This window comes from Cyrtonyx montezumae, unplaced genomic scaffold, assembly GCF_038088225.1.
Source record: "Cyrtonyx montezumae isolate F1298 unplaced genomic scaffold, pur_monq_1.0 scaffold_13, whole genome shotgun sequence".
Taxonomy (NCBI): Eukaryota; Metazoa; Chordata; class Aves; order Galliformes; family Odontophoridae; genus Cyrtonyx; species Cyrtonyx montezumae.
In genome coordinates this window covers 30,357,217-30,384,720 of record NW_027071859.1, presented here as the reverse complement: position 1 = coordinate 30,384,720, position 27,504 = coordinate 30,357,217, and the positions used below count along the sequence as shown (strand labels likewise).

The window sequence follows — 27,504 nt, the reverse complement described above, 5'->3', positions numbered from 1 at the left end:
AGTGATGGCATTGGAGTGACTTTATTTTCTTCCTCTTTTGGTGACACATATGTTTGGAGTCAGAAAAGGACTATACTTATTGTTTGCTTTTGACTGCTTTAGTATTTGACCTATTTAATGAAACTCTTGTAGACTATGCAATCCACAGTTCCTTTTTACTCATTACAGCTCCAGTGTGGTGTAATGGTGCAGTAATGAAAAAATCTCTCTGCATTTTTTATGTATGTGTGCTCATCTGGAGAAACTGAATACTTGGCATGTGTAGTGTAGTTACCAAAGAAATAACTCTTGTAGAGCTCAGACCCTGTGGAAAGTTTTCTCACATTAAGCTAGTAATGTAAAATGCAGAGGACTTGTATGTCCTAATGGCCCTAATCTTTTTTTGTGTGTGAGTGTACGTGAATTTAATCTCTAAAAGTTTATCAAGGAACAGATCTGATAATTAGTACTTCTGTTTGCCTGCTGGACATGTAAGCAAATAAATGCAGCCATCTGAGATTCTCATCCTGTAATTCTGAATTTTCTCTGGACCTGAACTGACCTGAAGATAAGATCATTCCTGAGGTGCTTTTCAGAGTTCTGTCCAAGGATTGAACTGAGCTTGGGTTTTCCATGAAGTGCTGTTCTTATCATGGAGTAAAAACTTGTTTACTCTCTCTGCCGTGTCTAACTGCATTGCAGAGTACAAAGGAAAGGCAATAGCAGTGAGGTCCTTTATGATCTTGTGTCAGAGACTGTGAGGACATACTATGAGGATGCTGAATGTGAGAGGAGAAATTTCCAGATCTCCACTTGGTTGTGAAGTTTTGTAAGCATGGGGTGCAGACAAACTGTACATCCAGATAAATATGCATTAAAGCCCATTAAACCATCAACATGATAAAGCACATTAAAGCTCAGAGTCTGAGCAATCTTACCATTGGCATCTTTCTCTGTATGGGAAATACTTAATAGGAAAATTTGCACTCGGTGAAAGTAGGAGATACTCTACAGGTACTTACATTCCAGGCAAAATCTTCATAAAGGACCTGTCTCTTTATCATGTTGTGCCATCTGCTGAGCTGAAGGAACAAAGTTGATAAGCAAGCTTTGACTAATGAAACACATGAGAAGGGTTGCAACCTTTCTCATTCAGCCTTCATTAACAGAGGCACTACTTGCTTCCATCCAGGGCTTCTTATTGAAGTAGCATGTTGTCTTGTCCATATGTACTTTGTAAGGGTAACCTTTTGAATTCCTGAAGTAAATGTATTCATTTGTAGCTTTCCATGCATCTTTCAAATTTTCTTCCTGGTAATTTTTCAGAGTTTGTGTGGGGTCCAGATCCTGTGATTAGTATACATTTATTTTTCTAAATTTGCATCATGTAGGTGCATGTAGGCACTTTCTGATTCTGTAACTGGCACTATTGGTTCTTGCCTGGTCTTCTTACATCCCACATAGGTGGATTTGATATCATTGAGAGTCTAGACCTCTGAGCATTATCTATTCCAGATACTCTTAACATCAGCCTTACTGATTTCTACATAATACTATTTCCTGTAATTTGTTATGAATTGTTCATAATAGAGCATGCTTTTCAAAAAAGGGAGTGTTTTGTACATGGGCACTCATCCGACTATGCTAAAATATCTGTATCTTAACACTTTTTCTTTTTGGGATCTCTGTCTTGGATCGTTTGCTCAATTATTTTTATTCTGCACTGGAAATATATTTATGAGTGAATTATTATTATTTTTTTACTTGTTAGAAGTTAAACTGCCTTTTTACATACTATTTGGAGAAAGTAATTCTTTCCTCTTCAGTGTCTGTGGATAGTATACTAGAATAAATTATGAGCAGGTGGATGGAAATAATTTTGAGGTTGAAGACTTCGGTTTCCAGTTAATTTTATTTTAGCTACTGCAATTTCTTTGTATATATTGCATTATAGTAAAAATTGTATGTTTGACTTCTGGTGATAAAATATTTGGCAGTGATGCAATGTGATAAATATTTTCCTCATTCTCTTCTTACACCATAGTTCATAAGCCTGTGGCACAGGTCACATTATCAGATGTATGTATATGAAAATTTGTGACTTTTTTAATATGTTGATGCTGTGTTCCATCAAACATCTACAAGTATTTAAATACTGGTCCATTCCTTTGTTTTAGTGCTCCCCATCACCAAACCTATCATTTATTTTATTAGCAGTGAGAATATAGAAAGTAAATGCTGGAGGATAGTCATTTATTTTTCTTCTTTAAAGTGAGATAAACAGGGCAGTTTATGATCTTGCTTATGCAAAATTGACCACCAGTAGCATCATTAAAAATATTTTTGGCAATATTTTCTTGTGCGTTTATTAATAGTCTTTTTGAAAAACTACATGCATATATATATATATGTATATTACAAAATGACTTTGTTTACAGATAGCAGATCAGATGTTCTTTCATAGTGACTATCGGCCCCTTATCCGTGATGCCAACAACTTTGTCCTGGATGAACAGACACAGCAGGCTCCACACCTTATGCCTCCCCCATTTTTGGTTGATGTGGATGGCAACCCGCATCCTGCAAGATATCAAAGGCTGGTTCCTGGTCGTGAAAACTGCAGGGAGGAACAGCTTATTCCTCAGATGGGAGTGACATCTTCAGGTATGGAAGACTTCAATTTGGTATATCATAGCCTTTGTAGTTGCATGTAGGTATTATGCATTTTTCCTTCTTGTGATGTTCTGGGAGTAATAGTTCACGTAATGTTGAAAAGCTGCATTGTTCTTGGCACTGATTGCTTGTGACAGACAAGTAATTGTTTATCCTCAATCAGATTAGTACTAGTTGATGCTACAAAACTTGTTTCATTCCGAAAGCAGCATGCAACGCTGCATGAGCTTTCGGTTGATCTCTTTTTGTTAAGATGTCCTATATCACAAAGCCTAATAGACTAGTCTTCTGTTGGTCAGCTGTAACGGATAACACCTAAAAAGAGAAAAATATGAAACCTTCAAGTCTTCTTCATCTATAGATAAAAAAGACCGTCACTCAACTTAAGCTTTGGTTTGGTTTGAAAGCTCTGAAGTGTTGATGAGAATGAAACATCTGGGTGTTTTTCTAACGTTTTATTCTCCACGTGTACTGTGTGTAATGAACAGGCATAGTTTCTGCCTGTCACTGTAGAATAGTGCCTAGATGTGTGGTCCATGTGGATGGAAGGGTGGAGAAAAATTTAATAAGATATTATAGGTGGAAAAACTATCAAACAAGCCTTCCTGGTCAATGTATGCCATATTTTATCTCTTCAGATAATAGTTTTGAAGGCAGCTTAGAGATCCGTGAAGGATTTAATGTTACCTTGTTGTTAAAATTGCAACGTGGAGAAACAGGCGTAGGAAGTTCTGCACAAATGTGTGTGGGAACTTCTTCCCAGTGCAGTGACGGAGCAGTGGCACAGCTGCACAGAGAGGTGGTGGAGTCTCCTTCTCTGGAGACGTTCCAGACCCGCCTGGACGCCTACCTGTGCAACCTGGGCTAGGGAGCTGCTCTGGCAGGGGGTTGGACTCTGTGATTTCTGAAGGTCCTTTCCAACCCCTACAGTTCTGTGGTTCTGTGAAAAATGACATTCTTAAATTCTCCAAATTTGGAAGTGTACTGGACGCAGTCTTGAAGATAATATCTTGAAGCAAACCTGGCCCTACACACATACTTGGGTATTATTAAATTTCATGATGACACATGAATGACTATGGAAAGTTTATGTCCATAATGTTTCATTTGATAGCAATAAGTCTTCAGTGAGGCTGTCAGAGAGCTGGAGTGGCAGGATTTTTCTACCTCTGTCCAGTTTAGCAGCATTGTACAATTTATATGCAATTTTATCCAGTGCTAAACTTTGTCTATTTACTATGTTCCCTTCCTTTAAGGAACCTTATTGCTTTCTGAAACTTTATTGTGGGAATTGATAGGTCTCACTCAGAGCACTGGCAATTGACTTCTTGTCAAGAATCTGTATGTAGAAGCCTAAAAGAGTAGGAGTAATTCAGATACTCTTGCTTAATTTACTCCCTAGTTGTTACTTGAACCTCTTTCAAACCAAGTCTATTGGAAAAAAATAGCAAGTAAACATCTGTCTTTCCTGTTTGATTTTTTTTGAAATTGCTGTTATTTGTGAAGGCAAAATTTTACAGACTGGGTACTTGATACTGGGTACTTTTCCTTAGGAAGCAGCACGGTCTTAAATACTTTATTCTTACTGCAAGGCATAATCAGCGTGGCTTCTTTCCTGCCGCTGTCAAAACTGTTTATTTCTTAGCACAATTACTGTAATATCTAGTGTTTTGTCTTGCAAAGTTGATACTGTGATATCTCTTGGAATGGCACGGGGTGAATAATTTCTGTAGCATTGTCATCCCTCATTACGAAGTTTTACAAGTCCACACCACTATGTGTTTCATTGAAGTTTTGATTAAAGTTTACTGTGGTGTGTTTGGGGCAGGCTGAGCACGCAGTTCACAGAACCACACAGTTATAGGCATTGAAAGGGACTTAAGAATCTAGTCCAGGCCCTTACTAAAGCAGGTCACAGTAAGTCACAGAGGAAAGTGTGCAAGTGGATTTTGATTATCACAAAGAAGGAGATTCCAGGACCTCTTTGGGAAGCCTGTTAAGTGCTGTGTACCCCTTGGTTTACATTGATGAAGGTTACAGCAGTTGTGTTAAGCTTCTGTATTTCGATTGCACTTGATCAAATTTAAACCTTTATTGGAATTAGTGATCGCCTTTACCCTGCTCCAGGAAATTTAATGCAGGAACTTAAGAAAAAGTTATCCTATTTTATAAACAAAAACACCAAGGGAGAGACTATTAAAAGTATGCTTTAGCCAGTACTTAAGCAAATCATATACTGTACTTGTAAATTTGGAAGCTAAAAACTTAGATGAGCAGTTTATGGTACACGATTCTTTAATATTTGGGTGTTTATTCTCCTGTGTGTTTTACTTCACAGGATTGAATCAAGTCCTCAGTCAACAAGCAAACCAAGAAGTTAGCCCACTGGATAGCATGATTCAAAGACTTCAACAAGAGCAGGATCAGAGGCGGTCTGGGGAGGCAGGAACTAGCAGTACCAGCCGGATAAGCAGAGGTAAATTACACACTTGTGGTGAGGGTGTTCTGGTTTTTCAACTGAACTATCTGACAGTTGGAAAAATGTTAATTGCATATCATTTTGTATGATTTTGTTGAGCTACTAGAAAAGAAGCACAGAATGGTAGAACATCATTCATTTTTTTTCTGTCTCTTGTTTTCCTACTTTTGCAAAACATCATAATTATTAACATGACAAATTTATCTTTGTTAAAGTTGTGTGCTTACTCAGGGGACTTGCAGTGACTGTATTCCCTTAGATTTAACTACTCTGCTGTTAAATCTGGAGTTGTTTAAGGAGTATACTGACTGCATGAGACTGCTTTTTTTTTAACATTTTAGAGAACAGTAGCAAAAATTCTTGTAAACATTTTCAATGGCAGTTTATAAGGGCAGTGAATCAATGAGACACGTGACAGTTTACTTCTCTTGAGTGTTGCTGCCTCCATTCCTTTTTTTTTTTTTTTTGGTATGACTTTTTAAAATGGAGTACTGTAGCTCTATAGAGCATGTCTTGGAAGTTACAGGAATTGCTTTAATATTTTCTTTCTCCTGAAATAATAAATAAAAAAAACCCTCATTCCTTTTTTTTCCCCATTCATTGTGAAATAATCTTCTTAGATGATGCCTTAACAATTTCCAGTTAAGTACAGCTATTGCCTTTTGACTTTCTAGCATCTGTAAGTTCTACCTCTGAAGTTCATTCACCACCAAATATAGGATTAAGACGTAGTGGGCAGATTGAAGGTGTGCGCCAGATGCATAGTAATGCACCCAGAAGTGAAATAGCGACTGAACGGGACCTTGTGGCTTGGAGTCGGAGGGTTGTAGTGCCTGAATTGTCTTCTGGTGTGGCCAGGTAAGCAGAGGTCCAGTTTGCTGTGAATTTTAATCTTGTGAACTTTGTTAAATTGAAGATTGTCACAGTCCTATTTGAAGTGTTTCTCTCTTCTGTGATCTCAGTTCTTAAAAAATTAGTTTGTGTGAAATAGTTCTTGTTTCCTTGTCACTTGTAAAGTCATGGAATTAGACAAGTAATGTGAATAAAAAGTAATGATTTTGCAAATGGTGAGTAATTTAACTTGTATATTCAGTAGAGTCTAATTGCCTAGATGATTTCTGACTTGTAGCATAGCACTGCAGTATATTTCAACTTCATTTGTTCCTGACATTTTACAGCTGGAGCACTGACCCGTCAAGTGCCTGAGGTGAACTTCGATTTTCAATCTTGAAATAATTGTATTTTGTTCATTAATATACTCTTGTGATGAGTACTTGCATCAGAAGGGCAAAAAGCCCCATTAACCGTATTCAGGCTGCTTTAGTTTTTTGAAATAAGATTGATGTACACGGGATTTTCCGAATGGCTAATTTTAGAAGTCTTTTTAAGAGAACGTAATTAACATCCTATGACACTATGTTGATGTTTAAAGATGCAGGTTTTCTTCAAATTCTGAAATTGGCATCTTGTAAGTAACCAAGAAAGAGTACGATTACGTTTTTCAGATTCTGTATCTTTTTCTCAAGAAGGTTGCTTTTGAATTTAGAGTAGTGGCTTTGAGAATTGTTAAGTCAGATGTCCTTTGAACAGAACATAGCTATGTACTCAATTCTTGCCACTTGAAGTCTGTATCTGGAAAGGGTAATTTTGAAGCCAGTTCTGACTCTACACAAAGAAACTACTGTTCAAAGTGTGTCACAACTATTGAACATTTATTCCATGGCTTAGAAGAGAATCTCTTCAGTGGTATTATTTTTGCTTTAAGGTTAACATCTTCATTTTCTGTTTTCAGCAGGCAGGAGGAATGGAGGACAGCAAAGGGAGAAGAAGAAGTAAGAGTGTATCGATCAGAAGAGAAAAGAAAACACGTCATGAGTCACATTCAGAGAGAGAGCAAAATACCTACTTTCTCTAAGGTAAACAAACCCTTGTACCTTATCACAGTAAGAAACATAAAACCAATCCAGTTTGTTAGGCCACATGAATTTACATTACTATTCTCAGTTTTAAATTTGAAAAACGTAGAGTACCAGAGTTTATCTCCACAGAATGAAGACACATGTCCCCTGCTGATGTTTCACTATACTCTGAATAATAAACTGAAAATTTGCTCTTAGAACTCCCCTGTGTGAGAAGCGTTGTGAGTCTGGTTCTGGGAACGTGTTTTGCTGTATAGTGGTTGTCACTGTTGATCAATACATCTTGATGCAGTTGTCTAGAATTTGACATAATGTTCCGTGGAAATGTTAAATTAAAACTTAAGTCATAGTTCTTAAAGAATTGGGTATTTTCTGTCACGGTGGGCCAATAATTGTAATCCAGATTTCTGTGGTATTTCTTAAATCATGCATTTTACTGAACCTGGAGTGTATTTTTCAGCAAAAAACTAAAAAGGGAAAGAAATAGAATGGAACAGGCTGCTCTAAAAATGAAACTGTCATAATAACTGACTTGGTGTTTTTGTATTAATTTTTTTTCAAAGGTTTCTTGTCAGGATTTGTAGCAGCAAGAAAATGGAGGCTGCATTTTCTGTATTTACAAAATTCACATCTTGTTAAGTTAGAAATTAGTTTTATCTGTGCATCACATTCTCTTTATGATTTTATAACCAGACAATAATTTAGAATTTATTTATCCTGAACAAGCAACCAGAATCTTTAATGAAATATTCTCTGCTCTGCAGAGAAGGACCTGGGAGTCCTGGTGGATGACAGGCTGGCCATGGGCCAGCAGCGTGCACTGGTGGCCAAAAAGGCTAAAGGTATCCTGGGGTGCATTAAAAGGAGCATGGCCAGCAGGTCAAAGGAGGTGTCCTTCCCCTTCCACTCTGCCCTGGTGAGGCCTCACCTGAGTACTGTATCCAGTTCTGGGCTCCCTGGTACAAAAAAGAGAGATCTCCTGGAGAGAGTCCAGTGGAAGGCAACAAAGATGTTAAGGGGCCTGGAGCAATCCCCCCCTTATGAGGGAAGGCTGAGTAACCCAGGTCCGTTCAGCCTTGTGAAAAGAAGACTCTGAGGGGATGTTATTAATGCTTATAAATATCTTAACTGCTGTGGGGACTGGACAAGGGGAAATAGCCATAAAATTGATTATAGGAAGTTCTGCACCAAGTTGCAAAGAAACTTCTTCACAATGAAGGTGATGGAGCAGCCTTCTCAGGGAGGCTGTGGATTCTCCTTCTCTGTAGATTTTCAAAACCTGCCTGGACACCTACCTGTGCAGCCTGATGTAGGGGGACTGCTTTGTCGGTGGGGTTGTATTCTATGATCTCTGGAGGCCTCTTCCAACTTCTTTGATTTTGTAAGTAGATTTTAAACAAATAGAAATGAGAACACGTACTTTGGTTTTTGTAATACATAGAATTGTAGGGGTTGGAAGGAACCTCAAGAGATCGAGTCTAACCCCCCTGCCAAAGCAGGTTCCCTACTCCAGGTGAATACACTTATTCTAGAAAAGACTCTTTAATCCTTAATTTAAGACCGTAGGAAAATACGTGCCTCCAAGAATGCTTGCAAGTTGTCCTCTGAAAAGTAAAAATTATGAATTCCAATGTGGAAAAATCCAAGAAAGTAAATGTGTAAAACACTGTGCAGTGTATTGACCACATAATTCCTGTGATGTATATTATAAACTTTCATGAGGAGGAAGAGACTGGAACTGAAAGTAATCTGAAATAAATTTCAGATGCTGAGTACTGCTTTCAATTTCTTCATCAAATTTCTTGAATTTCAGTTAGATACATTGCCATTAAGTGTTTGCTCAAGAGTAACTGGACATTTTTCTTTGAATTTATCTGCCAAATTTTGTATCCAGAGATATGAAGATATTTGTACTTAATGGTTTTGGAGATGATCATGGCAAAATATCATAAAATTTAGTAACTCTTTCTCTCTCTGGAACTATGGAGGATGGGTGTCACTAATTTTAATAAAGTTGAACTGAAGAGGTGTATTTTGATACCGAATTGTAGACTTTCTTCCTGTGTACTTAAGCTACAGTTCAGTCAAAAGGTCTGTCCTCTGAGAATTTCTATTGTCTCGCTCTTGTATTTCTAATTGGTTTATAGCTCTCCTAAAATATCACTGGGGCATAAAAATAGCAGAGTAGACTTGTTGGTCCAGAATTTCAGCAATTGCTTTTATTACACCTTTGAAAAAAAGAAAATATAGATGTTGTCCCATGCATTCCTTGTAGATATTTATTCCCTTACACTCGTTCAGAGGAAAAGGTGGCTTTTCTTCACTTTCTTCTCAATGAAGTGTGTTCTTTTATTTATCTTAGGGCTGAAAGATGTGTGATCTGGATTCTTAGGCCCAGAATGTATGGGTTACGGGTAAGGTAACTTGGCCAATCCCTTAGTCACTTTTCACCTTTATTCAGAGGAAAGAACAGACAGTTAAGATCTCTGCATTTTAGTGCATGAAGTTTTCCATTCAGTAATTCTTGGTGAATTCAGTAACCATTTACAGACATGTACAGAAATTCTTCTGATACACACATGATACAGGATGAGAAGCACAATGATAATTAAAATCCCTTGAAATAAGCCTCACTGGGATTCAGATGTAAGTAGATACTAAGTGGACTTGAAATAAGTAAATCTGCAGGGAGAAAAGGGTGCTTGATCCCAATTGATTAAGTTTCCCAGTTAGATAAAATACTCTGTTTGAAGCAATTTTTGTTGTTGCTTATAGTTAGCATGAGTACATTTTTGCTTTATAAAATTGAAGACAAGGGAAGCAAAGCAAGACTGATCTCATGTAAAAAACTGTACTAAGATATCTGTGGTATTTTTTTGTAATAGAAATTATTGCAACAGAAGAGCAGCTGAGTTTCTTTACAGTGACTGCTTTAACTGCAAGTTGTGTTAGATTAGAAGATAGAACTGGAAAATACAGTTTAAATCTTTCTGATCCTTCAGAGCAGTACAGTCAATTTTGATACTCACACCTTGTAATTCATATTACAGTAATGTTGGCACTGCAACTCTTTCTGTAGCTTAGGAAATGTGTAAGAGTTTTGTGAGAGAGCTTGTGGTCCGAAGATGTGTATCACCTCAAGCATAATATTGGGGAAACAGTACCTTCTAGTAATTAGCAAAACTAAAAATTAGATTATGAAGAATTGTAGAATATGTCATTCTACAATCATACCAGAAAAAGTTTAAACTATATTTAAACTATTTTATATATTTAAACTATTTAAACTATTAAACATATCTAGAAAAGGTTTAAACATTGTTCGCGTTGAATTTCAGTTGTATTTGTGCTGTAGGAAATACTATTTTTATATCAACCTGTGAAATTTGTTTGTTCATATAATCATGATAAAGTAATATTTTCTTTCTCTTTTTAATACAATGACTCAGAAATATGGAATAAAAAAAAGGAAAGGAGAGCAAAAATCAATTGTAGCATTCTGGATTTCAAGCCAAAGTGTAGGTTAATAGGGAAAAACAGTATCTATAATAACTTCTTCAGGAGATTTTGAAGTTTTATTACACTTTTTTATTCCAGGATGTGGTGGAAGTTAGTAGTGAATAACATATAATTAGTAATAACTGTAGCTTAGCTTAAAAACAAACCATTCTTTTTAATGCATATCAAATATAATATTGGGAAAAGTATACACAGATAAGAAACTTCGGGCTGTGGGCTTTTTATTTTATTTTTTTCTTTGTCTTAAGAGGGCTGTGAGCATCTGTTGATATTGGGGGTTCTGTTAGTGGACACTTGCTTGTGACCTACTGATGCTTAACCTACTAGTAAAGGCTAATCCCTGTTGATTTAAGGAAGGAGGTTTCTCAGAGTACATCCCTGCTGGTGAAGAAACAATATGATAACTTATCAACATTTTTGCAACTCTGTATGAAAGCATAGCTACACTGTGCTTCCTGGTTGAGTCAAGGTCTTAAGGACAGTAGAATGTGCTGCTTTAATGTGGGAGTTACTAGGGCACTGCTGAGTTTCCACTGCGTCCGTGGGTCTTCAGAAATGGTGTTAAGAAGTCCTTCAGCTCTGTCCAGATGACATGTATCTGTCCCTTTCAAATGCAGGAAATATCTCTTATATTTCACAGAAAAAATGTTCTGACAGCAACTGTAGTTACTAATGTATCAATAGATGTGCTCTGGTGCTGAATGGAAGCCTTAGATGTGATACGAGGTACTTGTCAGCGTGTGTGACAGTTCATCAAAGTATCCAGAGAAAGTGAGAGTGATGATTGAACCTCAAATCATAGGTAATCTTGGCTTTATTTTCTAACTTCCCATTAGAGTTAAGAGTGCAATTTCAGGCTCTTTTCTTCAGAGTATCTATTGAGAAAAGACCTATTGTTTCCTCAGCCAGTGTTGAAGAGTTTGGTCTTGGTTTCCATTTTGGCAAAAGAATGTATTAAAACCTTCTTTTTCCACTCAAAACTTTATCATACCTGATACAATATATAAATGGTGGTGGGGATCTGATCCCCGTTTATAAATATCTAAGGAATGGGAGGCAAAGGGATGAGGCTGGACTCTTTTCAGCAGTGTGTGGTGTTCGAACAAAGGGAAATGGCCACAAATTGAAGCTTAGAAAGTTCTGCACAGATGTGTGTGGAAACTTCTTCCCAGTGCAGTGATGGAGCAGTGGCACAGCTGCACGGAGAGGTGGTGGAGTCTCCTCTGGAGACGTTCAGGACCCGCCTGGACGCCTACCTGTGCAACCTGGGCTAGGGAGCTGCTTTGACAGGGAGTTGGACTCCATGATCTCTAGAGGTCCCTTCCAACCCTTACAATTCTGGGATTCTGTGTTGCTTGCTTTGATATAGACACTTCCATGGGTGTTTTTTTTTTCTTTCAACTTCCAAACTGCCAAAAGGGAAGAACTGAACTCCTTCCAAAACCAAACAGCAGTGCAAATTACTTCATTTTTTCAGGGAAGCCATAGTTCCAACATAACTAGGATTTATTAGGTTTGTAATAACCATTTGAGAAATCTTATTTCTGAGTAGAGTTGTGTGTGTGAATTTTTAGTAGTCTTATTTCTAGAGAGAAAATGAGTAAGCAAATTCAGTGTTGTACTGAAGTTGCTGCAAAATTAATGCTTATTGTTATAGGGGGTACTTTAATCATTTGTTTAATTGGACTTAGGCAACCCCTTTTCTGTTGTCATTAGTCTATGTAAAATATTTCATGATGCTAAGAGTTGGATGGGCAGAAGGGACTGTGTGATGGGCTCAGCTGCTAGTCTTAGGGCTACCTTAGAGCTGTTCTGGGTAAGGTCAAAGCAGCCCAAAGAGATCTGGTGTGTGCTGCCAGTTTGAGTCCAGAAGGAATGCTACAGGTTTCAGAAGTCTGGGCAATTTTGAAATTTAACACGGAGAATAAGAGAAAAGCTCTGGTTATCAGACTTCTGCATTTGGCTAAGGAAAACCATATCATAGCTACACACAGCTGCTTAGGCAGTTTTACTATGGTTTTTAACAGGAAGTCATTTTTTTCAGTGAGGGAAATTTAACCTTATGAGCCAATGTTCATGTAGGACAGGAAAGATCGCAGTCACAGAACTATCCTGTCTGAAAGGGACCTCGAGAAATCATCAGGTCCAGCATTGCATGGGAAAAGGGAGTCTAGATGAGATTATCTATCACCCTTCCCAACTGCATCTTGAAAACCTCCAGTGATAATACTTGCTAAAAAAAATTACAACAGAAATCTTGAAGTCAAGATGATAGTACTTATATTTTGTAAGAGTGGGAGATCAATATAGGATTGCATACTTCCAAGTGTTAAAAGCAGCTGTTTGCATTATATTTTCTAAGTTTCATAAGAACTCACATTCTTTACAGGTGACTTTCATTCATTTGAACCCTTTTGTGCATTATCTTACCATTTAAAAGCCTTGATTCATCATACAGGGATGAGCATTACTAAGGAACGCATTAGTACGTGGTGTCTTTTAACGATTCTGACTCTTTAGGTGGAAAACAAGACATGCTTGGGTTTTCCAAAAGAGTGTGTTCTCCTCTAGTCAGCTTTAATTTTAGACTTGTGATGTGTTTTCAGTTTTCCAATGTTGAAACTTGTCTAGCTACAGAAAAGGTTGCTTCCTTCAACACAGGTGTTAAATAAAAAAGTGTGTACTAATAATATATATACTCAAAAATCACCTGTTTTGATTTTCATGTCTTCACAGAACCATTCTCATGATCATTTACTAGACACTAGTGACTCAAGAAAACAGCAAGCTAACCAGCACAACTACCGTACGAGATATGCGGTAGAAGAACCTGCAAGGCCTGCTGAAGAGTTAGAAAATGGACACAGTTCCTCAGACGTAAGATCCTCAGTCCCATTTCTGCTTATTAATCTCCTGCTTCAGCTAATTGAGCTTTCAGTTAGAAATCAGAGTTGCTTTGTGGGTTTTCCTTCATTTCTTTAAAAATCGACACTGAACTATGTTTTCATGTGCAGTTGTGTGTGTTCAGTTTTGCATAAAAATTGACAGAAAAGATTTTGCAAAACCATTTTGCAAAATTAATGTCTGTAATATTACAGTTTTCGTAGATTTGTGAGCCGAATAAGTATTGCCTGTATAGCCTGTTAGTATTGTTACCTGCAGGGAGGTTGGACAAGATGACCTCTAGAGGTCCCTTCCAGCATGTACTTCTGTGATGTAGCTACAGGGAGAAATGGATGTTTATCATTTGTCCTAATTTTCTTTGATAGTAATTGAAAAATAAGGAGGAAAAAAAAGGGGAAGCACTACATTAAAGAGATTTGGAAATTATTTTTTCTTAGAGGTATGCTAGCCTTTTGAAATGGGTTTGAAACGCACAAGGGGCTCAACTATACATTGAAAAATGTTGTATACTATGCATCTTTGCATAAATAATTTATTTCCTTTCATCTAAATAAGTCTGAATTCCAAAGAAAATACTTTGTGTTTTCCTGACATTGCCCATCCCCACTCCTCTCCACCCTTTGTTAGGAAGGAGAAGTAGTTGTTGCCAGTGGTGGAACATCAGAAGATGATGAAAGAGCATGGCACAGCGATGGCAGTTCTAGGTAAGTGACTGTATCTCATAGAGAAACGTTGTACTTAACAAATTTTAACTAATCTCATCTTTACTGCAAACAACTAATGCTAACAAAAACGTATGTTTAGAAGATGGTAGAGAACTAAAAATGTTCACAATTTTATTTTCATCTGTTTAATTGGTTAACTTACAGTTCAGGAAATGTTTCACCCTTGCTAGCTATCAGCAGAAGTATTTCCTGGTGGTTTTGGGGAGGGTTGTTCCTTGCAGTTTCCTATGACTGCCAGTCTGAACTCTGTGACTGCCTCTGCTGGTTCAAAATTAAAGCAAAGACTGAGGTAGCTTTGAGCAGTTGTTTCTTCTTGAGCACAGTTCTTTTTGTTAAATTTAGTTCAAAGCTCTTCAAAGCCAGAGGACGTGGGAACAATATTCAGTATTTAAACTGTGTCGTCTGAACTGTCCAAGTGACCAGTGGGTTTATTCTAGTGATTCTAGAAGATAATTTTTAAAGACTGATTTCTAGGCTTTTGTTTTATTACCATTTAAATCCAAGTTAGAATATAGGTTTTTAGGCACAGTTTTTGAACTTTTAAAATGCTCCAGTTTTCTAGATTAACTCTAATCTTGTATTGGCTTATGTAATATAAACCTATGTACTTTTACTTTTTAATTTCTTTATTTCTTTCACCTGTCATATGTAGTGACTACTCCAGTGACTATTCTGACTGGACAGCAGATGCAGGAATCAATCTACAGCCACCAAAGAAAATTCCTAAACTTAAAACAAAAAAAGCAGAAAGTAGTTCAGAAGATGAGGAGGGACCTGAAAAACAAAAGAAGCAAATTAAAAAGGAAAGAAAGAAAGGAAGTGAGGAGAAAGATGGACCATCAACATCACCAAAGAAGAGAAAACCCAAAGAAAGAAAACAGAAGGTTAGATGTTTTTTTGTATATTGACGAACGATCATTCTTATGGTTTTAACAGAATTTGATGACTAATTAAGTCATACTAATTTAAAAACACGTCTGTTACCAGTAATAAATGACGAGTTCTGACTCATGTAGGTCAAGAGATTGCTGTAATTACATGCTTTCTAAATATTTGGCATTTCACTTGAGGAACACTTTTCATGTCCTTAACACCACGTTGTCTTGGACCATGAATTTCTTTTAGAGAGGTATATTGAAGTAATGTGTGCCTGTGTTTTTTTTATTTGTACTGACAGTCTCCCCATTTAATTGCTGTTTCTTTTTAGGTCTGCACAGTCATGTCATTTTCTATGGATTCCACAGTGTGTGATATTTGAACTGTATTTCAACTATGCCTCTGTCAAGTAGACCTTCAGTTGATCAGAATTTTGTTATTGTCTGTCATGGTTTTGTTTTCTTTGTTGTAGTTCCTTTTTTAGGTCAGCACATGAAAACTTTCAGTGACTTATGTTATTTTCATGTTTTTGAGTGTTTATTTGCTTTTTGTTCATTTCAGTCAGAAATAGTGATTTCTCTGGTAGTACTTTTGTAAGTGCATAGCTTCTATTTTTTAATACCTAACGAAGTAACTATATCATTTATGTGATGAAATAACCATATTTTGGTTTATTTTATAAGATAGGAGTCCTGACTATTCCTTAAGATCACCATTTCATCATTTTGCCTCCAATTAGATAATATGCTAACATACATGTTGGCTATTTAATTTATCAATAATGAACATAAAGTCATACTTTACTGAATGTCACTGGTTATAGGGAGAATACTAATAGTATCTTGGTATTCACACATCTGAAATCAGAAAGTGGTGCAATATCACAGAAGTATGATTTATTTATTTTTAAACAGGTTAAAGCCCTAGTTTAGCCTTTAAAATGAAACCAGGTAACAACTTAGCATTTCCACTTAGGTTAAAACTGAACTGAGTGTCTTAGGAGGACTTGCATCTATTTTGGTCCCAGTTATGGGATGAAGGAGGTCTTTGATTCCAAAAATGTCAGACTTAAATATTTCGTATTTGAAAGATGACCTTCATTCTAGAATCAAAAGAAAATATTAGGCTGAAAGAAGTATCAGAAAATTATCTCTTCGTTCTGAAGCTAGGTAGGATTGAATATACCCGTTATTCCTCACAGATGAACCTTTATGGTAGAGATTCAACTGCCTGGTTGGACAGGAGTGCTTGTAGTCCTTACTGGTATAAAGTTCTTCCTGTTTTCTGAACCTGAGTCAAACTTAGGTCTTTCCTCTAGAAAGGAGGAAAGAAGTGTTGACCGTCTTTGTAGCTAGGCCCAGAATTAAGATAAAATAAAACTAAGAAAGGAGTAAAGAAAGAATGTCTTTCTTCTCTATTAATGCATTGGCTGCCAGGATCTTGAATGGCGCTTCCATTTCTAATACTTCTCCAGCAAAAGGCAATCTAGAACTTGATGCAAAAGTGAGGGAGTGCGTAAGAAGATCAGAGTGTTTTTCTGTGTTAGGGCAGACAAACAGCCTGGCTTCTCTCAGGAAGGAAGTTTGGGGACATCGGATATAAAAAGCATTTATAAACTGATCACTTGTTTAGAAACCAATACAGAAGATTTTCTTCATTATTTTGTTTTGCAGAGATGTTCAGTGACAGACATAAAACTCAAAAAATTATTTCCCCATTCTCTTCTTACCTCCCCAAGAACAAAACCTGAGTATAGAGGCAGGTTGTGTAACTGACTACTGAAGAAATTAGTAGAATTTTAAAAAATGGTTTGACATATTCACTGGGATTAGTTTCTTCCTTATTAAGCGTGGTTAGTAAGTGTGACGTTTTGAGTACAGGCTTGGCTTCAAAGGGTCATAAACTTACGATTAATGTGTGAAGTTGTAACAAGGGGAGACTTTGTTTAAAAGCTTTATTACCTGCCCATAATTCACCAATAAGCTGCGCAGACTTAGCTCTATTATATGTAGTGTATCAGCTGTTCACAAGACAGACCTGTTGGAAACTGAAGATCCATTAGATGCTACTGTATCGGTGCTTACTTGCACTGGAGAGGCTCTATTTTGATTTGTTCATTTATTATTACTTTGTTGTTTTTAATGGTGTGGATTTTCTCTGCAGTACACCCTGGCATTTCACTGGTGTGTTCAGATCAGTTCCCATCTGGATGAAACCATGTTTGAATTTGTGCCCTAGAATGACATTTGAAGTTTAATGTTTGCAGTCTGAGGAATGTAGGCTCTTCTATCACTAGCTGTGTGGAGTGGCTTTCTGTACATATGGAAGATTCTGTTAATTCCAAAGAAGCTTTGCTTGGATGGTCGTACAAACCTTTATTTTTCTAGTCCATGTCATTCACTCATGCCTTGCCTCTGTGTATGCTCAGTAATCTATTTCTCACCATTTTGCAGGGTTCCTTGATTTGAGAGATCTGTATAGTTATAGTGTCTTTTAGGTCAAGGCAACTGTATGATTTGGCATCTTGGTTTTCCTAGGTCTGTGTTGCCTTGCATTGCTGGCTTTCTAATGTTGCTGCCCCATATGTGGCATAACTTGAATCATGAGCTTAAGGGAAACAGCTGTTTTTTCAGCTTCATGACCCCTTATCTCACTAGTCTAATCAAGCCTGATAAAGAATAATTTCCAGTCCTCATGAGCTTTCTGACTGTTTGCTGGACATTGTCTTTGAGGGATTGTGGTTTAAAAGATAGCTTTAGCAGGGAGAAGGAGAAGTGTAGAACCTGTTCTCAGCTCTCTAGGTTTTGTTGCTAAATATAAATCTGTGATTATAGATTCCTAACACTAAAAGAGCTAAAAGTCAAGGCATATGTGCAGCTTTTGAATTAAGATTTAACAGTTTTTGTTGTATTTATTTTATCTAACTCATTCAAGAGAATGGCTTACCTAAGTTGTCGTGATACTTCATTTTTAATAAATTCAATGATTATTACAAAAGGTTATATTAAAAAATTTCTTTGAATTGTTAATGTTTTTGGCCTCGGCTAAGTAAGGTTTATCTTCATGCTGGCAACATGTTCCTTTTTACATTAAATATATTAGAGAATTGGCAGTCAGTTGTTAACAGAGCACTTCCCATAACACAGGGCTGCCCTAAACGTTATTTTACTATATTAATCTTGTGTGTGCATTTTCTATAGAGGCTGGCTGTAGGAGTTCTGGCAGAAAATGGTTTGACACTGGAAGAATGGCTGCCTTCAGCATGGATTACAGACACCGTTCCTCGTCGATGCCCATTTGTACCACAGATGGGGGATGAGGTACAGTAGCTTTTCTCTTGTATTCTTTCTTTCAGTTTATTTTTGCCTTTTAAAAAAAGTTATCTCGGCTTTTTTTCCTCATAGGTTTTAATACTGTTTATTACTGGAATATTTTGGATTTTCTTCAAAACATTCTTTGATCAGGCTAAAATTTGCTTTAGCTTCCAGAAGTTTTCCCCATCCTTAAAACGCTCTGCATGTGGTGTTGCTTTATCTTGACCTTTTCATTCCATGCTATTGCGATAGCATTCCTTCTACTACATTCAGTGTGTGGCTTTCCTTATGACACACTTATAGAACTTTCGCTTCGGAGCTGCAATTGTTCATGGGTACCAACTTAGAAGCTGAACCAGTGGTTGCACCTGTAAAATTTTTACTTGTGCTTTTACTGAATCCAGTTTACAGCATATCTGTGTAGCATTTATATGAGCCAGAGAGGAGTAGCACTTCAAGTCAGTATTTCATATGGAGAAAATGCTTAGGTACTTAGACCATCCAGTAAACGTTTTGGAGACAGTGCTTTCTGGAAGATCAGATACATTTGGTTGTGGATACCTTCTGGATACAGTGAAGTTACCGTATTACTAGAAGACTTAACATCATACCAGTTCAGTAAGATAAACTGTGTTTAGTGTGGTGCCTGCTAAATAGCACTGCATACTAGTAATATGTAAGTGGGCTACGTTCTTTTGCTGAAAAATTCTCTATATTGGTGAACTGGGAACTTCCTATCCTGTGCCTAGGAAGTAGGAGTAGTAGTATCAATAGAGAGAAAGTTTGTAATGGAGTTGCTTAGTCTAAAATTCTCTCTCTGATGCTTACTTTTCCCATATTTGTTTTAGGATGATGAATACCTTCTTTTCACTTGAAAGTAACTTTTGAGATCCACAGAGATAAAAGATAAATTTTTATTTGATATGCATTTTATTTAGAATGCATCTTTTTATAAGATCTTTGTTATAATAAATGTTTTTCAGTTTGTTCTTGTCTTTGTTAGGCTGTTTGTTTGATGATATGGAAGTGAACACTAATCTTCCCGATATAATAGCCAATATATTTCTTGTTCAAAAAAGGTGCAATTAACTATATATTCCATTTAGAGATTCTTGATTGTCATCCTAGGGCTGCCATACTGTATTGAATACGCAGGAGGATTAGTGGGATTTTTTACTGTCATCGAATTGTGCTATAGTGTGATGATAAATAGATGTTTTTTTGGTATTGCTATTGATGTTGTTCTGGTTTCATGTGTAATTTAGGATGTATTGCTCAAATTGAAAATGGTGTTGTAAATCCTTTCTTCTTTTTTTTTTTCCTAAGCAGAAAAGTTTTTATGTTACCTTCTTTGTCTATCCTCTTACTTTCTTTAAGAACCTGTGACTTATGCAGGAAAAACAATACAGCAAAGAAGCTGATGATAAAAGTGGGACTGTATACATTAAGTGGCAGCAGTACACTAGCATTCTGATTACTCAAAATCTTGGTCAGATAACTGTCTCATTTCACTCTTAGGTCTACTATTTTCGACAAGGTCATGAAGCATATGTTGTAATGGCTAAGAAGAACAAAATATATAGTATTAATCCCAAAAAACAACCATGGCATAAAATGGAATTACGGGTACGTTTTCTTTTTCATTTTTGTTTGGGTATCTTAATATGAAAAGGAATTTTGGAAACTAACTGGAAGAGTCTTGATACAGATGTTCATAATATTGGGGTCTTAAATATTAAGGTATGTGTAAAGGGAAAAATTTAACCTATGAAGCCGAATTAAATCGTTCCTAAAACTGTACTTCTTCCTTGAATTATTTGAGCAAGTATCAGTTTGTCTGGTATTTTTACTCACATCTCATAGCAAAATATTTTTCAAGCAAGTTACAATACAGAAAATAATACTTGATTATTTTTTTTTACACATGCTGCAGAAATCTGGTACTTTCAGTACACTCATATTGTCATATTTTAGGAAGTTGTACCTCCAGTGAAGTTTAAGATGACTAACATAACATTTTTATTCTAGGAGCAAGAGTTGATGAAAATAGTTGGGATTAAGTATGAAGTGGGATTGCCTACTCTCTGCTGTCTTAAACTAGCTTTTCTTGACCCTGATACGGGTAAACTAACCGGAGGATCATTCACCATGAAGTAAGAAAAGCACTGTTACAAAATAAATATATATTACATTCATTTTTTTTCTTTTCAATTCTGGGTTATTTTGAAAATCAATGACTAGAACTGCAGTTTTTTTTTTTTTTTTTTGAAGGTTTGAAGTCAAAGTGTTGAATTAATACATAAGTGTCTTATTTAATGTTTTTGTATTACTTATTAGTTGTGTGTTTTATTGCATTTAGGTACCATGACATGCCAGATGTCATAGACTTCCTAGTTTTGAGGCAGCAGTTTGATGATGCAAAACATAGACGATGGAATATAGGTGAGTTGTGTAGGCTTTCTGGGTCTTATTAATTGTTTTCATATCTCCATTATTTCACATTAACTTATTAAAAGGTAGGTTGTGGTAAGTAAATCCTTATGTTACAGTGGAATTGGAGGATAAGCTCTGTCCATATTTGCATGCGGAGTCTCACTTTGTCCTTGACTGAAGCAACAGGCAAGCAAACAGAATACTGAAGGTGCTCTGTGAAAGAAGGTGCAAAGAAAATCTCAGTTGTGTGTTTACAGGGAGGAATGAAGAATACATCTTCAGAAATAGTGTTTTTTTTAGTAACTGATAACTTTTATCCCGGGTGTTGACTTTCTCTCTATTTTTTTAGATTGAAGGTCCTCTTTCAGCTAAATTATTACTGGAATATTTTTTTTCCACTTCTTTCAGACCTGATTATTTCTGGAAACACTTTTTCAGCTATTTTAAATTTACAGTCTCTAGATTGTTCAAAGAAAATGCCCTTCCTATCTCTTTTTACTTGCTTAAGTAAGATGTTGGATACTGGAGAATGTTTGTAATAGGCAAATGCTCCAGTCAGATCTATTTCCTAGTCACCTTTTCTGTACAACAACAAAGATAACCTTTTAATAATGAAATCTAACTAGGGGGAGAGAGCTGTGTCATGACAAAACAATTCCCTGTTTTCTTTTAAGAGGTCATGAAATAAACGTGTTCTTATTTCTGAGAACATTCTTAGATTGTCCCTGAATTTGAAAAGTTGAGCAAGTATTACTAATTCATCAGAGTTCTGGATGAACTCTTTTTCCTGAGGGAGAAATCTGGTTTTGATAACGTGTTGTGAGAATTATTAGACTATATATACATACATGTTTGTATGTATATATAGTCTAATTTTACACATGCTGCATATATATTTTATATATGATATTAAAACAACTCTGTGTTTTTGTAAACTAGTACTGATTGGCGTGCAGATTGAGTTCCTGCAGTTCTGTTCAGGAGCTGTGACTAGCATATACAACTGACTTGGTGGCGTTATTTTATTATTTTACTTTTTTTAACCACTTCAGGCAAAGCATCATATAGAAGAAGGGAAGATTTTAATGCAACATGATGGCATATCTGATTGCCTGTTCAGTAACAGTTGGTATGGTACATGTTTCTGCAAATACACTGCATTTTTAGTCTGAATTCACTATTTCCTTTTTGATGTCTTCTCCTAAGTTCATTGTAGCTAAGTAACCTAAACAAGTGGAACAGCTGGATGTTAGAAGCTCTTTCTAATTGTTTCTTACCTGATTTTTCTGCCAGGAGAGGTGAATTCGTATCCTGTCCTTTGTAAAGTATGACAGCCTTGTTGAGTATGTGTGTGCGTTAGCAATATATAGAATCATGGAGTCACAAAGGTTGGAAAAGTCTTCAAGATCATCTAGTCCAACCATGCACCTACCATCAATATTTCCCCTTAGTACAACATTTAAATATTTCTTGGACATCTGCAGTGATGGTGACTCCACCAACTCCCTGAGAAGAAATTTTTCCTAACAGCTGACCTGAATCTCCTCTGCCTCAACTTGAGACCATTCCCTCTAGTCCTGTCATGAGATACATGGGAGAGAAGGTTGACCCCAATCTTGCCACAACCTCCTTTCAGGTCGTTGCAGAGAGCGATAAGGTTTCCTCTTAGTCTAGACAAGAGGGGGCTCATTCCAATTCCCTCAGCTGCCCCTCATAAGACTTGTGCTCCAGACCCTTCACCAGCTTTCTTGTACTTCTCTGCACATGCTCCAGAGCCTCAATGTCTTTCCTGTATTGAGGGGCCAAAAACTGAACACAGTACGAGAGGTGAGGCCTCACAAGTGCGAGTACAGAGGGATGATCACATCCTTGCTCCTGCTGGCTACACTTTCTGATACAAGCTGGGATGCCATTGGTCTTCTTGGCCATCTGTGGCTGGAAGACTATGTGGAAGAACTGGAGCTGGGGTATTGGTTGACACTTAGCTGAATATGAGCCAGCATTGTGCCCAGGTGGCCAAGAAGGTCAATGGCACATATAAATATAACTTACATCATATTGCATTAATAAAATTCCATATTCTATCACACATTATGGCTTTGTTCAAGTCTAAGGGAATATGGTGAAGACTCATAGCTTCAAAATCATTAGGAAAATATACCTTGATTTCCTCAATAAAGATCAATACAGTATGAAGATCCCTTAAGATGCAAGCTTGGCCAGCACCTACTAAAATGTCACCAAGTCTTGCTGTTTCTTGATAGGTGGTTGTCTTTGCTATGCAATGAATGCTTTTCCACGTGTGGCAGCAGTTGAAGAACGATGGCCATGCCTCATGTGAACAGCCTAGCTAGAAATAAACGACAAATCTAGAATGGTGGAGGAAATCTAAGCTGTTAGCCTTTTTACTCTCAAGACTATGAGGACAGGTAGAATCTCCTTCCTAGACTGACTTCGAGATACTTGAACTATACTATACTTCGAGATACTTGAACTGTGGAAAGATTCACAACTACATGAAAGGGTAAGCTCCAGAATCTTTTGTCAAGATTTCTGGGCAAATAATGCAAGTCTCAGGTCTTTACTGGTTAATACAAGTTTGTAACTCTGACAGCTGTGTTTCAGGGTTCATTGTTCTGTTTCTCTTCTGAGTGGTAAGAGTAGTGTTAAAATAGTCTCCTTTTGTGAGACTGTATGAAACATTAGCAGAGGTAGGAAAAGCACTGATGCTGAAATTATTACAATTCTTCCAGGAGTCTTCTGGAGTGCTACCTTGGTCTCTTCTTGACACTATGGGTATTTTCATAGTGTATACTTAATGTCATTGGAACAAATACTGCAGTGTTCTGTTGCCGCATAGAACACAATGTGAAAATGTTCTGAGCAGTTGCTAGTTTGACTTCCCACTTTCCACTAGGATTACCACTAGTATCATTGATTATTTCTCTATGGTTTCTGTCACCTTGCCTACAAGTAGATATTTTTATCGCTACTCTTAGAAGAATCACCAAATATTAAATATTCTGGCTCCATTTTAAGTCATTAAAACATTTTACTTCTCAACCAATAATGATCCTTGGTGGTGGATTTTTTTTTTGTTATATTTGGGGTTTTTTTGTGGTGGTGGTGAAAAAGAAGAATATTTGCTTTATGTGTATTATTTATATTTTTGATGCTGAGGGAGGGTTCCTTGTGTATGTAATGTACCAGCCTTTAAAAAAAATACACTTATGTAAGGTTGAGGGGTGCTAGGTTTTTCTTTCTACTCAGATATGTATGTATTTTGCATCTCTTTGTCTTCTGGTTGAACTAGGATACTGGTATTTGAGCTAAAAAACCTGTTCTGGTAGGATTCCTTGAGCATTTGCTATTCATGTAAGGCAGGTGTGCATACATATCTCTTAGCAGCCACTGTAAGTTTAGCATCTGCCTCGTATTCCATCAAGCTAACATCATCTGGTGATACTCAGTTTTGGAAAATTAGATCAAAAATTCTTATTAAAAGAGGTATTTAATATAATATCCATATAAGTAGCTTCCTTGTATTCCACAGAAGTGATGGCACAGAGGGCACTAGAAAAATAATGATTGAGGGGATCTGTCTGTGAGCATTTTCAATTCTGTGCTCTTCTTACCTTAGCACACTGTCCATGGGAATGCTGTGGCTCTTGAAAAATGTGAAGGGACAGCTTGTATGTGTTCCATTAAGTGGTTTTGAGCTGCTTAATGTTCAGCACCACAATCATACCTACTCATGTCTTCTTCTAAAACTGATCACTGGGGAATACCATACAGGGAGACTGTTCTTTTAGAGCTTTTTGGACTGCTGTATTCTAAAGGAACATTATCAACCCATATTTTCATTTTTGATCTTGCATTTCAGATTTTGATGGTATGAATTATTTTGTTCTGTTACTTTCAACATGCTTAGCACCAAATGGAAGTTTTGTATTTGTTACATATACTTGTGATCCATTAAAAAAAATGCAGCAAAGAAAGCAGAGCACCTTGAGAATATATGTAATCATTAATAATTTAGACAACTGCAGAGCAAACGTTTGAGCAGAAGGTTGTGGGCTTTTTCCTTTATGTGAGTTTATTGAAGGGGTTAAAAAGAAGTACTGCAAAAGGTTAGAAAGTCTTCAAATCTCTTGAAAACAAGAATATACAGTTCTTGGAATCTCAGATAATTTAAATGATATTTGTTCTTGGATTGAGTGGAGTAAATGCTTCACTAAAATAGTTTCTAAATTCTGTGTCGTGTTTTATGGGAAATGTAACACACGTCATAAATGTGTATTCTGATGTGTAATTCTTTAAGTAATGCTTCTTGACCTTTTTGCTTAGCTCTACGATTGTGTTGTGATAGTGAACCATTTCAAGTCATCATAAATGACTGCTAACTTTTTAAGGAATCCTTAAATTCTTCTATCAGTCAGAATAAAGGAAATGAACCTCTGAGTTGCTTTTGGAAATTGTATGCGTGGCTGGAAAACACTTCAGAAACCAAGGAGAAAGAGCTCTGCAGCATGTAAAAGTATTCCCTGTAGAGATGTGTCAGTGTGTAGTTATTTTAGGATAGCACGTGGTGTTTAATGCAAGTAGATTTTAATCATAAAGATGCAGCATTGCAATGTCCCAGTTCTGTATGAAATCAATAAATAAATTCATATATAATGGTTATGTAAATATATTTGCAATATTTATGCCAATTATTAACTGCTCAGTTTTGATTTTAAGGCAACCTTCAGAAAGAATTTAAAAGTTTCGTTGTGGTTGTTTTTTTCCATTTCTTTCTTTAAATAATGTGATTCATGTTTGCCTGTTGATGCTGCAAGCATTTTAAAGGGATCTGTCTATTCAAGAGCAAGCTGGAGGTATCTTTAAACCAATTTTCTGCAGAGGAATAAGGTACCCTGTATTGATGAAATTATTTTGTGTTCTTACCTAGGTGACCGCTTCAGATCAGTAATAGATGATGCCTGGTGGTTTGGAACAATTGAAAGCCAAGAACCTCTTCAGCCCGATTATCCTGATAGCTTATTTCAGTGCTACAATGTCTGGTTAGCAAACTTATCTTCAATCTATTATAATTAAATATTTCATTTGACGTATTGACTGAGCAACTTCCTCTCATTAAATTCAGTCATGCATCTCAATGTACCCGTTTAGTACAATATTCTGTTAAATCTAAATACATTATGTTACAAACATTAAATTACTTTAAGCAATATTAGTAATTTAAATGTGGTTATTTTTTAAGCTGGGATAATGGAGATACTGAGAAGATGAGTCCTTGGGACATGGAGCTGATACCAAGTAATGGTATGGTACATTAATAATTTAATTTACTTTAAGAGTGTATATAAAGAAGTAAAAAAACGTTGTACAATTTCACCTCTTAAGGAGTGGAGGGAAGGCCCACAAACCGTTGCATTTAAAGATGGTAATTATCAAACTAAATATAGACCAAGATAAATGAACTGACATCTTTCCCTTTGGAAATAAACAAACCTACAGCCATACTTAAACTAACAACCTGTATAGAAGTAGCCAGGAATGCTACAAAAACTCCTAGTAGGCATTGTACTGTTGCATTTAACTTATGCATTTAGAGAGGTTGGAAGGTAAGCCTGTGCCCGATGTCATCTTTAAGCTGCCTGTTCTCAGAACTCTTGGCGTGCTTGCAGATGCATTGAAGCCTCAACATGCACTAGTGAGAGCATTTGATAATAGTAGGTTTTGCTGCCTGTTTGATCCAGAATTTATGGCAGATAAACATGCAACAGAGTGGGCAGTACAGCAGGGGCTCTGTTCGCAGACCATGAACAGAACATTGTATTTCTTCTTTACTCAGATATATTGACAATTTTATTAAAATCTGGTTAAAAAGCAAAGTAGAATCAGCATTTTTTTCTTCTATTTTACAGGAAACTTTTGCTAATTTTATCACTCACAAGTAACCCTACATAATTCTTCATTCTTTCAAGTTGTACATGTGTCATTTCTACTTCTGATTTCATTTCAACTCTTCTTTTAATTGGTACTTCTTATAAGTAAGTCAAAAACTAGAGTGATAACATGACTGGAATAAAATAACTACAGCAAGGAGATAACTGAATCTGAATTTATATCCACAGTGCATCCACAAAGGCTGTCTTCTGTTACAGCTTTGTTTAAAAATAAAAAAATAAAAAAATGTTAAAAGAGCAGTGTGCATCATTCTAGATGATCAAGTTGTTACATTATGAGCTGTCGAAGTTGGTAGGTCCTTAAGAATGCTGGATGATGGCACTTTGCTTGCTCAGTACCTCTACTTTCAGTATTTGACTTCAGAAAATTGAGAGGGTTAAATCCCTCCATGGAGACTGTTTCGGTGTCTAACGTCAACACCATTATCTTAAGCTCTGTCTGAAAATTGTCTATCACAAATCCTAGTTACATTAGCAAGAATGTGGTGTTTTAAGAAACAAGCAAACTTTAATTATGATAAAAGATTACCCTAATTAGTTGTGAAATAAAGTCTGCAGTTAGCTATTTGGAAGGACGTAAATCTTGTTTAGTGGAGGATGTGCACACCAAATTGCAACAGAAAGATTTTAAAATACAACAGTAGCAAGGATACTGAATGATTTGCTCAAAACATTTTTAATACAAGAATGATGTGTTTGTCTTGATTGGGG

At 36.5% G+C, this 27,504-nt stretch overlaps 1 protein-coding gene across 2 annotated transcripts in view; it reads left to right on the top strand.

Annotated features, from left to right (window-relative positions):
- The window catches only part of PHIP (pleckstrin homology domain interacting protein), a 100,322-nt gene that overhangs the window by 55,970 nt on the left and 16,848 nt on the right, over positions 1 to 27,504 (top strand). For both annotated transcript variants that reach the window (XM_065730936.1, XM_065730935.1), the window contains exons 17-29: positions 2,418 to 2,643; positions 4,991 to 5,128; positions 5,806 to 5,989; positions 6,924 to 7,047; positions 13,306 to 13,446; positions 14,101 to 14,177; positions 14,851 to 15,082; positions 18,275 to 18,394; positions 19,907 to 20,014; positions 20,417 to 20,541; positions 20,748 to 20,830; positions 25,773 to 25,884; positions 26,085 to 26,146. In XM_065730936.1, the coding sequence (XP_065587008.1) occupies positions 2,418 to 2,643; positions 4,991 to 5,128; positions 5,806 to 5,989; positions 6,924 to 7,047; positions 13,306 to 13,446; positions 14,101 to 14,177; positions 14,851 to 15,082; positions 18,275 to 18,394; positions 19,907 to 20,014; positions 20,417 to 20,541; positions 20,748 to 20,830; positions 25,773 to 25,884; positions 26,085 to 26,146 (1,732 nt within the window). The remainder of the gene's footprint in view (positions 1 to 2,417; positions 2,644 to 4,990; positions 5,129 to 5,805; positions 5,990 to 6,923; positions 7,048 to 13,305; positions 13,447 to 14,100; positions 14,178 to 14,850; positions 15,083 to 18,274; positions 18,395 to 19,906; positions 20,015 to 20,416; positions 20,542 to 20,747; positions 20,831 to 25,772; positions 25,885 to 26,084; positions 26,147 to 27,504) is intronic.